This window comes from Osmia lignaria, chromosome 4 (assembly GCF_051020975.1).
Source record: "Osmia lignaria lignaria isolate PbOS001 chromosome 4, iyOsmLign1, whole genome shotgun sequence".
NCBI lineage: Eukaryota > Metazoa > Arthropoda > Insecta > Hymenoptera > Megachilidae > Osmia > Osmia lignaria.
The window spans coordinates 7393937-7408124 of record NC_135035.1 but is presented as its reverse complement, the minus strand read 5'-3'; the positions used below and the strand labels follow the sequence as shown (position 1 = coordinate 7408124).

General features: G+C 45.0%; 1 protein-coding gene across 15 annotated transcripts in view; it reads right to left on the bottom strand.

Annotated features, from left to right (window-relative positions):
• FoxP (forkhead box transcription factor P) overlaps positions 1–14188 on the bottom strand; it is a 209270-nt gene that overhangs the window by 167490 nt on the left and 27592 nt on the right. For 4 of the 15 annotated variants that reach the window (XM_034322838.2, XM_034322839.2, XM_034322848.2 and 1 more), the window contains exon 1: positions 12348–12579. The exons of 1 other annotated variant lie outside the window; for it this stretch is intronic. In XM_034322838.2, coding sequence (XP_034178729.1) covers positions 12348–12377 — 30 coding nt within the window. In that variant the 5' untranslated portion in view covers positions 12378–12579. Of the gene's footprint in view, positions 1–4593; positions 5329–12347; positions 12581–14188 lie in introns of those variants that run through there. 10 more of the 15 variants (XM_034322845.2, XM_034322847.2, XM_034322849.2 and 7 more) reach the window with 5 other exon arrangements.

Here is a 14188-nt window from a genome sequence, read left to right as displayed (position 1 = left end):
TATCGCTGCTAATTAGCTTTACGCGCGTGTGTACGGTTAACGAGCCGCGGAAAGATCGAATCGTCCGCGTCGTCGACGTTGAAAAAGGAACGGAATCATGGGCGTGGAGTGCGAGCAAGAAAAATTGTAATAACGAGTATGCGGCAGAGATAGTGGATGAAAGGAAAATATGCGAGGTACGGGAAAGAGATGGAATAATAAAATGAAAGAAGAGAGAGAAAAAAAAAAAGAAAATAAGAAAAATAATTGAAACGAGAACACTTCTTTCGTTCGCGTTCATCGCGTACGAGAGCAAGACGTTGCGTCGAGTTATTTAGAGCGCGATTATGTACTCGATGATTCATATATTTCAATTTTCTCTTTGCTAACTAACCGACGATTGAAGACAAGTATAATCATGTGATTCGCCGCGAGTACACGTTATCTTATCTCAATGTACACAACACGCTGCGCACGATAATGCTGCATTTCGTGCTGTTTAACGTTGAGTTTGCGCAAGAAATTCCTGCTTAACGAGAGAAGAAAGCGCGATGCTGGATGAAAATGTGCGTACATAGAAGTCGACGATTCAATTTGATACAGTTTTCATGCATCGTTGCTCCAACAGACTACGATTCATTAACGACGTTTCAGCGATCTAACCGTGAACGGGAAGAGGAAGCCAGCTGGTGAGAGTGATAAAAATTTTTTGGCGGGAACGAGGTAGAGAGGAAGTCGGGTAACGAAAGAAAGTTGAAAGGAAGGAACGTTGAACTTGAGGCGCATGGTACTGGCAAATTTTTCATTATCTTGCGCCATAATCTATTTACAGAAAAGATTTAAAGCTGGAACGTGCGGTGCTCACGGTCTGGGGTTACTGAATTCATTATTCCTTCAAAAATATTAACTTTACCAACTTCGCCGCTTCTCGTTTTTCTTTTTCTCTGTCTCAGTCGAAAGATAGAAAAGAAACGCGAAACGAGTGCGATATAAAAATTTCTACGACTGACTTTCTACGGATATTTTTATCTCTGCTTACTCGAACAACGTTATTTCGTGTTTCCTCGATACGTTTAGGCCCGGTGAATTTCAGCTTGCGCAATTATAGACAACGATATTTCAACGATATATCTTTGGAAACGTCTTGCTCTAAGAGCAATAATTAACCGAATTAAATAATTGCCGTTGCACTATACTAGCAAGTCATATTTCAAGCACGATACATGTTTGGAGGTATACGTCGCAACCGCTGTCGCAATGTAATTTACGCGATTCTATGAATAACCATCGTTCGAAATAGAATCTTGTTGTCATTGGTTCACTAGCCGATATTCTAATCTCGCGAAATTAAATTGGCCGTCTAAGATCTCCAGCCGGCGATAAGTGAAAACGAAATACATATACATCCGTGTCTCGTGGGTTTGCTAAATGTGACGTTTACGATAAAACGTTGTTTCACAACGTAATCTAACGCGTTCGCGTACGATGAAGTTATTTTCATGCGAGAACCAGGTCGGAGCGACGAAAAATTTAGGTTTTTGAGGAAAATTTATAATAGCAGCGGTAAGCATACTGGTGGCGTGTAAAATTAGTGTTTTGCAAAAGCATCGCGAGCGATATTAAGTGGCCCCCGATCGCGTAAATAAATGAACCGATGAGAGCCAGCTACATACCAATTCCTTAGTACACTTGGCTTCAACTATACTTGAAACTTCCGTGACCGCGAGGCGAAATATACCAAAGTCGCCGGGAATGGAGCAAAGAGCAAATGCGTCTGCTAGGAGTAACGAACAGTAAATCTGTCTCATCGTTTGGCACGGTCGTGTTCACCACCTCGAATGAATTATTTACTTATCAATTATTAACCGGGCTCCTCGTGTACCGCTTAAAGATTTATACCCACCGAGAAATTGTCTCTGCATTTTCACGCGGCCATTTCATAACGCATTTGCCGTATTTATGATGTTAGACCGGTTTCAAGGTTGCCACAAGCCGAATATAAATAATTCTATATCACAGCCCTACATTCGATCCGTGCTCATCCTTTAACGAGACATGCTGCGGAAGATTGCTTCTCTTTCAATTATTAGATTAATCGCGACATGATTCATTTTATAAAAAGGTAAGCACCACTGGTTTCTGCAAATTTTTTCCTTCCCTCTTCTTTTACGATAACAAGGAAATATAGTTTAAATTAAACAGATCAGTTAGTAAGTGGATTCTTTCCTAGATGCTCCCGGAATAGGAGCAAAATGGAGCAAAATCCGAGAGAGTGTTAGAGAGAGAGAGAGAGAGAGTCAAGTGTAGCAACGTCGTACACAGCCGAGCGGTAAATCCATCGCGTCGTTCGGTATGTAAATCGCTTATCGCTTCGAGTGGACCACTCGGTATAATTAGGTAGGTAGGTAGGTAGGTAAGTGTAAGTATAGGTAGATAGGAATGGCATCATGTGCGCCGACATGTATCTACACATCTAATGGCGAGGAGGACGAGAGCAACCTCGCGGAATTAGGCTCTTCCGTTGTTTCTATTACAAAATAGATGGCACGATATTGCGGGGCATCACCGCGGCGCAGCTAATCTCTGCTTCTTTTTCATCGCGTAATACCGGTTGCGATACGATATCTCGATTATGTCACTTCACGAAATGCTCCGAGTTACCGAAGAGAAAACACGAGTCAAACGATCTCCGATCATTATCGTTCGCGAAAACTATTAATATTAGCTAGCTAAAATAATTAAATGAAAAAGAAGACAAATTAAGACATCCCTTGATACTTTCCAAATTCTGTTTACATAATTTACTGGATTACAGTGGAAATTAATGAACGTTGGAAACATAGGACAAGATACAAACACACCAGGTGAATTTAATTTCCATTTAACATCGAGGAAGAGATCGACATTGACGAACGAAACGATACGCGCGACAGGGGTCGGAAAATTGATGTCTATAACGCGAGAGTTCCGCTTTGGAATCCCGTAATCGAACAGAGAGAAAGGAAAAAAAAAAATATGACAAAGCGAAACGTTTCGGTGGAGCCCGCGAAAATACCAATAAATCGGCAGGCGGGAATCGCGGGTAAGCCGAACAGCAACAGAGTGTGGAAATTGGCACGGAAGAGGTCAACTGGTCGCTCTAAATTATTCTCTTAAAATGTATCCTCAATAATTTAATACTCGTTCGTGCTGGCCGGACGAATCTAAAGCGTAAATAACACGGTACATCCAACAGGCAGATATCGTTAATCCCGGGCTCCTGTTGACCGGTAGCTCTCTTTCTCTGTAAAGCTTACAGTCTCTTGGCTTATCCGTCAGCAGATAAAAGCCAACAAATCATTGGATCGCAAGATGTATCCGTAACCATTAATCCGCGGCTGCATCCTATCCAGCTACTTAACGGCACTGGGTGAGTGCAACGAATGTCATCCTCTACTGCAGCCCCATGCACTCTGTCGTTCCGCGATGCAGGCCGGTCACGTGACCGACAGGAAGCTACCAATCGTCTTGCACGATTATCCCGGTCACCCTCTTTCCCCGCTGACGCGTACTCGCAGCGTGCATCGTGCACCGTGCACGTGCGTGTGCCGATGCAACCAGAGTAACCGTGTGCGTCAGCCCGGGCATCATCAGGGACAGCGTTAAATAGGATTCGCGAACGTACGTACACACGTGTGTATCTTCGCACTCACACGCGTGTATTACTAGCGAATTTATACGTACATGTAGTACGAAGCGAGACTACATCCTCGTTAAAGAATTTCATTTTTGGCATCTGGAAAATTTAAATTTCTCTTCTTCGGATACTTTGATTTATTTCCTTCCGATATTCTTCGCGGTTCAAAGGGTCGTAACCGAAATGTTACCAAATCATTCCACAGTGCAACGCGACGCTATGCGACGTAACGCAACCATGGAGAGTCGCGACCAGTAAACCGCGCTACACATTATCATAAATGCCCGCGCTGTAGCCCGTCCCACGCGTAAATCTGTTTCGCAAATTGCGCGAGTGGGATTATGTCATCTTCCTACAGTTCTCTTTCTATCGTTGCGCTTCTACCGACACGAGCGTGTACCCCTCCGCTCGACACGACCGGGACGGATGAAATCGAGCTGTCCTTCGACGCTCGCTCTTCCATCCTCCGCTTCCTTGCCATCGTTCCGACTCTTCTGATCCTAACCCAGACCCAGGCAACACCATCGCTGGGTTAATGAACGTTCGAAGGATGAATGGTACCTCGCCCATCCTCCTACGACGCCCGGCTTTTCAAAAAAATCACACTCTTATCGTTCGCTTCAACTATCACAATATCAACAAAATAGTTGAGCAAAGTCACGAAACGCGAAGTTGCATTCGTTTGCTAAGTGTTTCGCGAGGATTGTGAAATCGAGAGATACCAGCCAGGTAAATAAATGCTCGGTTGTATAATGAGCGCATGGGGCACTTATCTTGGGTAAAACAATATTCTGCAAACAATAGTGGTCTCAGATAAGACGCGTGGAAGAAGGAGCGTCTCTTTCCGTGAAACTGTCGTTTAGAAATTTTATATTTCTCTTCGTGCTAATATTATTTTAATATTATTTTCTTACGTGGGACAATTGATATCAACTAACCTTGCCAGCTTCCTTCGCTCACAAATTAGGAATTTTTATGCCGCCCTCGCGCCATCCGATGAAGAAACACATTTGTAGCTTTTGCACGATCGAACTTGTGAATACTAATACGTAGAACATAAAATGCCCGGGCAACTCCAGTTTTGCGAAGATGTAGAACGTTCCTCGAGCAAACAGTAAAGTACCGGTACAGTTTTTCCGTCACTTTTCTTCGCCCTTTCTCAGACGAGGAATAAATCGTCGCACTTAACGAATTTCGATGGTACAAGGGAAAAAACGAGTACGCGGTATCGTCCACTGTCTTCTCTAGACTTGTTCAATCTCTTTCAACAACAGGCAGACGATGTCGGGAAACTGATAAGAACCGCAATGGCCGCGTGGAATTTAAAGTGAACTGCGTGGGTATCGCGAACAGAATTAAGTTTCTTCGATTGAATGCAACCATGCGATACCACCCACCTTTAACACGCAGATACATGAATTTTACACCTTGTCCTTTGTCCAAGAACGATCAGATACGTTCACTGTTACAAATTCTATTTCGTTCTAATAGAAACAGCAACTATTACACTTTACTGGATTAATCGCTGAGACGAATTCGATTCGTTTGGCATGGAAAGAAGCGAACGATAGAACGATGTCTAACAAGATCCACGATGGAACTGGATCGAGGTAGATCCTCACCATTTCGACGCGATTATAAACAACAGTGTACTTTGATTATCACCGACGACCAATTGAAACTGAGACTGATAAGACCAGTTTAGGTTGCAATAATTTTTCCAGAGCGTTAGTAGATATTTATTCCTGTGCTGAATGTGTCCTTATCAGCACGTTTCGAGATGATATCGTCATTCGTCTGCCTCGTTGACACGGTTGTACACTTTACAGATACACGTGTATCGCTGTTTTCCAATACGAGGCGAGAAAAAAAGTAGAAGAATTGTAATATCAAATCGCAATTATTTTCGAACCTCTAATAGATATTACATCTGTTGATTTACGAGATAGCTAGTTAAAATTGGACGAAAATTAACCAGGTTTCGAATCGATAGCTCCGATACGTACAGACGAGTGGGTTCTAAGAATCCTCCGCTTTATCCGGTCCGTTTCACGAAATAATTCGGATAATTATATTCCGAAGCAACGTGGCGGATCATCAAAGGGAGCCGAGGATGACTCAAGAAAGAAAGAGTGAACCCGACCAGCTCCGAAATGAGTCTGCTGTTATAAATACGCGTCCACGCGAAAACAACTCTTCGTTAGCTTTGACTCGTTTAAATTAGATTTCAGTACGCGGTTGAATGTGTTACGTAACCGGTTAGCTCTTAACAATCTATACATTATGAATAGACAAAACCGCAGGGAAAGCAAAATAACAAGCGTATCAATCTCTACCCAAACTAGCTTCCCGTTTGTACATTTGGAAAGTTTTAATATCCTTTCCTCTAACGTGTTCTAAACTTTTACGACCAAGCGGTGGTTAAGAAAAAAAAAAAGAGAAGCGTTGTCTTTTAAGAACCGATACAGTCAGTGGTAAGTATCCCCCGACGTTAACCATGGGAATAATGTTTCCAGAAGGACTCGTCCGTTTTATGGTGAATATAGGTGATTTAACCAACGTTGAATATCCCGTTCTTTAAACGCGACGGCGATGAACTTACGTCGTTTCATCGAATGGGCGAAGTTGGATGGGATGATTATCGCGTGGAATATTAGGGGGAGAGAGAGAAAAAAAGGGAAAGATGCAATCGGTGTACGACGATAAAGAAGCATTCGCGCGGAAATGATGAGACCCGTGCAACGGAGTGCAAGGTCCGGATGACGTTTGCGTATGCATCAACAATGCAGGTGAACAACCACCGATACCCGCGTATAGAGACGAGGAATATCGCACGCGTGTACGCTTACGCGACCGTGTTTGCGTATCCCTCTTTATGTCCCTCATCCTTCACGCGCGAGCTTTCGTCGCGATCCCCGTTGTGTACGAATCTCCGCGATAATTGATTCATGATAGAACCGCGAATTCAAACAAGACCGATCTACATTTTGATATGCCGTCGCTCGCAGTTCGCTACGGATTGCGAATGTCGCTCTATTATGTCAGTCCGGCGTTGTTGCGACGAGATACATCGTAACCGAGCTACCACGGTCAGCTCGCGATCGACTCTTTCCACTGACGCGACCGACCAAGTTTTCACCGAGTGACAACCGGGCAATTTCGAAGATTTATTTCGCATGGAATCGTTACTTTGTTTATCGCAACGATCGAACGTGAAATTTCATTCAAAGAATTTGCTTGCATGTTAGCGTTTCCCGGTTCCCTACTTCGATTCTCGCACTTTAATCAGTGCATCGAAAGTTATCGCAGCTCGCCACCGCGCCCCGTGTTTTAATTTCATTACGATGCAGTTGCATGAAACGGCTGGAAGTCGACGTGAACGGTTTTCGTTTCCATGCCGTCGGCACTGGCACACGCGACCACTTCGTCTCGGCGTGCCTCCGATAACTTATGCCAGGATATACGTTCCATTATACACCAAACAGATTACGATCGCTTGTTTCAGTCGAGTACCAAATATTTTCATAGCCAATTCTATTTGTTGACCGTCGGTGATCATCGAGTTTCAAACAGCAATACAATCGAATAATTAAAAAATAAAGATACTAAATTTGAAATATCTTACTACAGATCTATTTTCACCGAGCCAGACAACGCGTTGATAAATAATTCCGTGGTGAGCAAAGAAACGTCAAGGCAGAAAATTTAGTTGCCAATCTGTTTTACTGTATATCAGAAATTGTCAACAAACGAAACGCGATTCGAATGACAAGACACTGAGCGCAGACGATTATTGCGGTTTATATCCGGCCGACGCATGGGCGGTGGTGGCCACCCTTTGTGTACAAATCTGCGTAATAATTGATACGCGATGGGATCACCAGCTCAAACACGAATGCTTTTAATACGACGGCTCGCTCTCGATGTCCAGCATCGCGTAGAATCTCTATTATGGTGGAGGAGAAGGCTGCAAACGAGGTTGCATCGGGTAACGCGACCAATGCAGAACGAGTGGATAATGATCGGCTCTTTTTTTTCCGAGCCCATCCCTGTGAATCGCTCCTCGGTGTCCCATAGGGAACGTGAAACGCCCTTTGTGCGCCACGATTCTGGTACTTTCCTCCCGTTCCCGCGCAACGACGTCGATGAGAAAATTCTTTTCTTTTTGGGAAAAGAAAGATTTCATGCGGTGTTTGCGAAAAAGTGCCAATGGATATTGGGAGGAAAAGGAACTTTAATTTAAATTAGGCAATCGAATTTCAAATTGCAAATATAATATTTGTGTGAAAAAGAGGAAACGTAAATGAAAAATAGATTCCATCATCGCGTACCATGAAATGTCACAATTGGAGGGAAATTCCTAATCGACGTCGAAACGATCCGCTTTCGAATTGATAGCCTTACGCTCTCGAATTATTCATGATGCACCGGGGATATCTGGGATATTGTCGTCGAGGCGACGCCATGATCTTGTTATAACGAGTTCGTCGTGCAAACCGTTCGGTACATCGCAATCGCTGGATGATAATTTAATGTAACGACGAGATCGCGTTAGTGCGCCGATCGCAAATGAACGGCCACCGGCGTTCCCGTGTTAACGCGGCTACGAGAACAACCGTGGGGCATATTTGACACGGAGCAGTCATGGATCGGCAAATCATCGAATCATCGACGGTACTCGACAACGTAACAAGTCAACAGGCGGTCGTTATGTATATTGACGTATACTTGCCGCAGTTGCGGCGTCGATGCCTGTTTCTATTGACAAATACCCGTCGCGGGGGCGATGATGTATTGCCGTACACGCGCCGTCGGAATGACATGGAATGCGTATTATCGCGACAAAATGAACCAACCTCTACGAAATTCGTGCGGCGACCATCGATATCGCTCGTGTCGATACTCTCCAGCTTTCCGCCGCGATTCCATAATTTCCCAAACAATTTCACTATTGCACCCTTGTACGTGCATCAAACATTACTCTTATTAAAAAATAAAAAAATGAATATTCCATCGGATACTCGATGGACCATGAATTTTTCGTAATATCTCATTAAAATTTAAGTTGAACACTCGTGAAGAGAGTGTACGATTTTGTCAACCCTGATCTTCTCGACGCTTTGCAACGAGTCTCCCGCGTTCAAGGGAAATCGGAAGGCAAACAATAAAAGAAAGAAAAAAAAACAAACGAACGATCGCGACGAATTGTAGAATCAACGAGGACAATGCGAAGTAGCATTGAAGTGGCTGTGACGGATGATAGGCGGCACGAGGATCGGTAGATCGCGAAAGTGGCGGAGAAGCAGTCACGATACACAACGCGTAACAATGGAGCCAATATCTGTAGAAAGGTGGTGCTCGTAACGTGCACACTCGACACCGGGTTGGAAACAAATGTCGTACCTATGCGTGACAACCCTTATTGCGGCTAGAGGGGTGGGAGGCGGTGTGTTTGTGAGCTGCGTGTTTATTGCTCGACCTGGCAATAATAACTGGTTATTATTCATTACTCTGGCACACCGTGTTCGAAACGCACGAACGTCGCAGTCACCTACACGGTGGCGCGAATCGCTCGCCTTTTTTTTTTTTTTTTTTCGACTACTCTCGAGCCGTCGAGGACACGACGATTCGTGAAATATCGCACGACTCCCCTTCGGGAGTGCCAGGGGAAAAAAGCGACGCGTTATAAACTAGCTGGGAATTTACGCTGTACGAAATGCCGACGACCATCCGTAACCTTTTGCCAACATTATCGAAGGCGTGATTGATTTAAGAGTGTACGAAAATTCGTTCTTAATTAAATAAATTTTATTTAAAGCCACGCATGGCCGGACTCGATCACAGAAACCTACCCTGAACCTACCCCTTTGATACCAGGTACCATCCGTATCATTCACCAGGAGGGACGCGCGAAGAATGCATCGTGGGCCTCTCTGTATTCGCGGGTGTAGCGGCAACGAAATGAAAAAAAAAAAAGAAATATGCATATATGAAGGCTCGAGTGGCAAACCTGGAGCATGAATAAGCCAACGGGCAAAGGTGTGGTTCCCAGGCGTCCACGGTAGGAAATCGCTCACTGGGGAAGAAAGATGGAGAACAGAAGCCAGGAGCGAACCAAGACGTGATTAATATAAAAGTGGGCGGAGCCTGGTCTGGCCGGAAGTAGCCGAAGAGGGATGCTGTGCCGTGCCAAGCAAGCGCGAAAACGGGGGTTATAGTGGCAGAACTGTGTTGGTACACTGTACCGTATGTATCTTCATCCTATGCGGCTTGCATACACACCCGCCACCTTGCTCCTGGCCACGTATGCGTGGAAGGTGTGTGCACGTTGCCACGTACACTTAAAAGAGCCGCGCGTATCTGAGGCGAGAAGATGGGCGAGTACGGAGCGTGGCGGGGATGATGCGAAATATACACCACGATTGACAAGCAACACCCTTTGGCCCGATCTGCACCTTCGACGTTGCGACGTGGAAGGCGTGACATTGGCTCGAATCGTTGCCAGGTAATGCCTCGGCTTGATCGTGGACGATGGAACGGCGGTATCGCGCACCAGACACCACGAAATAACACGTCGAATCGATTGGAACCATGGTACCCGGTGAACGAACGTCTCTCAACCAAAGAACACGTGTCAGAATTTCCAGCACTTTGCCTAAATCAGCTCCTCGTCGTCCTCGTCGTTGTCGCTTCTTTGAAGGCTGTCAGAGAACAGCCAGGTTTGAATTTTGACGAAATCTTTGGTCAAGCCAAAGAAGGGACCGGAAGCAGATGGCTGCACCGGGAACCTTGGAGAAATACTCGAAGACGAGAAAAGGAGAAAGGATAGAGGGAAGCAGGGTGGGTTAGTTGATTGGCGAATATGGGATCGAAGGGAACCGGGCGATCCACAGGGGTTTCGGTGATGCGGGGGTGCAAGGGTTGACGCGCGGGGGTGGCCAACCCCACCTACTTCTTTAACGCCCCCAAGTAGGGTAGGACCGCCTCCGTCTCTGCGTTGTTCCACCTACTCTACACCCCGGGACTTCTGCAGTCTCGTACCTACCACCATCCCCCTCTGGTACACCATCATCCTCCCATAGCTTCGTCTACTCCCATTGACTATATCCTTCCGAGAAAAATCACCTCTATTCCCAGGTAACGCGGACCGTTCTTCGATTGAAGCGTAACTGCCATTACCGAACGAATATAGCAAGTTAGATGCCACCCTGGATGTTTCGTCGGATACCACGGATAAATAGCGGAACCGGGACGTTACAAGTAATGGTCCTTTGGTTGCAATTTAACCAGGTTTTTTTTTAAAAGCAATCAATTTCAGATGATACGAATGACAGGGTGTGTTTCCATTAACAGGTTCACTGTTTATTTATTATAAATTAAAAACAATGGTATATTAGAAATGAAATAAGACTTTGACGTCGACTTATCGTTTCATGGGAACTTAAAGTCCTGGACAGTGAACGTGTTAAACATTCTGTAAAATAAGTTGGGAGAATAATTGAGCTAATAAGAGAACGATTTAACCTGTGATGTTATGTCGTTCGAATCTCCAAGCAAAGTCAAAGCAACCCGTTAATGCCAAGATTATTTTTAGGAAAAATGCGTTTTGTCGGAAAGATTTCTGTACTTAAGATAGGTACGCATTTAGTTACTCGAACGTAGTTAATCTTGGAACGGTGTAGCGAGATTTATTTGACCCACCATTCTGCTTGTCCGATGCACCTATTTGTCTTGTCAAGATCGTTAAAGTGTCATTTCCACGAATATCACTCGGTCCTCTCGACGTAAGATCAATCAGAAAATCTCGAAGCAAAGGGTCATTTATTCATATTATAACGAGACACCTCTAACGTTTCTTAATGACGAAATACGACAAATCTAAGCGCGATTTTATCGAAACGTCAGACCTACACGACACGTTTCCTCTTAACGAATCCATTCGCAGAATAATCGATCGGTTTTCGGGAATCGATCGTTTATGCCAATAATAATTTAATATTCACTCTTGTTCATTCTATTCTCGTAACGACCTGATTTCGTTAATTGAAACTCACGCTACTCGTCGTTAAAGATGTACCAGTACCGAATTTTGATTTTATCCCCGACCACTTATTTATACGCGAAATAAATGTTGCTCGCGATACATAAACAAATCGTAACACTGTATTTATATGCCCATCTTGAGAGCCCTATTCTACTCTACGTCTACGTTTACGCTAGGAGATGCTAAATTCTCCATGGCAAAAAAAGGAGAGGAAGAAAAACGAAACAATTCGAAGCATGGAACAAATAGAGGGAAAGGGTGAAACAAAAGCGGCACGCACACCAACGAGAAGGAAGCGATAGATGCAAATGATTGGAAAAAAAAAAAACTGAACAACAGTCTCTCTCTGGTAACGACAGCGTGCAAAGGGACTCGTCGATGGCACGTGGCGATCATCATTGAGTAAGAGCAATGCAAAGAACGGTGAATGAAGCAAGCGGCAGAGAATGATGAGACAAAAGAGACAAACGAACGGAGAAACAGAGAGAAAAAGAGGGCGAGAAAGAGAGTGCACGATGCAACCGTACGATTGTGTTTGATCATTGATAGGCAGGCAGGTAGTCAGGCAGTCAGTCAATCAGACATCAGATGTCATAAGCAGTGCAGCGAAGACGCGGAAGAAGTGTTGCAGGATGAGTAATTCTCTACCTGGACGGGCCTCCAGCGTGGTTCCAGCATGTCCCGCTTCCTCCTCGTCGTCTCGCTCGTGGCTGTCGCTTGTTCCTCCGTCCTTCTCTTCGTAAGAGTATTTCCCGAAGAAACGAAACGAAGACACAAGAAGACCCTTTACCCGTATCTCCTCTATCTTCCACACTCTTCGTCCTCGTAATTCCTACTTTTCCACCCTGTCCGTTCGTCTTCTTCACCCACCCGCCCCCTCTCGTTCTCTGTCCCACTGCCACCTCCTCTACCTTTCTTCTCTGCCTTACCCCTTCTTCTTCCTTCGTCCCTCTCCTTCTCTCCCACCCCTTCTTCTCCCTTTCTCTCTTTCTCCTATCCCACTGGACCTTTCCCGGCCGATATTTATCTATTTATCTGTTTCTCGTTTAAATATCTGTCCGGTTTATCGGTCCTCGTTTATCCGTTCGACGAGCGTCCGCGTGCGCCGCGCCACGTGTCTCTCTACGGGGAGAAGAACGACGGTGCCGATTTTTCAAGCGGATACCAGCGGCGTTCAACGCAGCCAGGACGACAATGATCCGGTCTGATCGTGGGCCAAATAAAGGACGATTTTAGGTGTCAACGTGGGTGATGCTCCTCGAAGGTGCTGCGTGGTATTTCTTTCTTTTTTTTTTTTTTAAGGGAGGGTTTGAAGGGTTGGTAGTGGTGGTGGTGATGATATATAGTAACGGTGTCTTAGTTAATGGTGGTGGTGGTAACGACGGAAGGCGCCCTCTCTCGATATCTCAACTGACCAGCGTCCTGTTCGTCCACGTCCTCGTCTTTATCCTCGTCGTGGTCGTGGTTGTTGTCGACGCAGGAAACGTGCGCTGAACCGTACGGAATTGAGAGTGTGGTTTAAAGAAAAAGGGGTACCGCGCGCCGGTGGCTGCCGTCGCGACTGTGCGACGCTCGGCACCGCTTGGCCGCGAAACCCTACGGCCGCACCGAACACGCGGCTACTGAGTCGGCGCACTCATACTCACTCCCTCTGTCTCCATCCCTCCCTTGTCGTTTCTATCCCTCTCTCTTCCGCTTATCGTCTAAACGTACATTCGTTCCTCGTCCCTCGTTATATTACCGTTTCTGTCAGACACGCTTCGTCCGCGAAGACTTGCTACTTGTACGTTAGCTACTTCTGTGTCTTCATGTCTGTCGTTCTTTTCTCTGTCCACGTCTCTCTTGCTCCTTGTCACCCGCCTCCTCTCGGATACTCCGTCGCCTAGTTACCCTCGTAAATGCATTTTTCAGTAGAAAAATCTTCCGAGTCGGTTTTATTTCATATCTCGACGTTGTCATTCTTTCTGTCAACTATTCATCATCTTGAAATGCTGACAATTAACAACCCTTCAGGGCTAACTTGTAATTCACACCAATTATTTTAAATATTATATCTTCGATGTGTATTCAGATGCTTAGTTGACCACGTATGGGTTAAAGGTATCGATTTTGATTTTGGAGCGTACATATGCCTCTATTCTGTTATTGCTATCGATTCGACTTAGTTCTAAGGCGGCGCTAAAGCTGACGACCCATTCCGATGCATTCATCACAGCAGTGGCAATTCATCATTGTCGCACGTGAACTGTCTGAGATAGTCATCGATTCGTAACATCCTTCATTCGTGATACGAACAATCGTATACAAGCTTTGGAAATTGCAAGAAATTTCGTTCCTTCTATTTCTTCGAAAATTCTAGTAGACCAAATACAGACAGATACTGTTAGAGTTAGAGGAAAGTTGTGGTAGACAGTGAGACAGATTGAAGAAAGGAACGTATGGTACACAAGATTGAAACTGTCATGGTTATAATCGTAGCGATAGCGGAT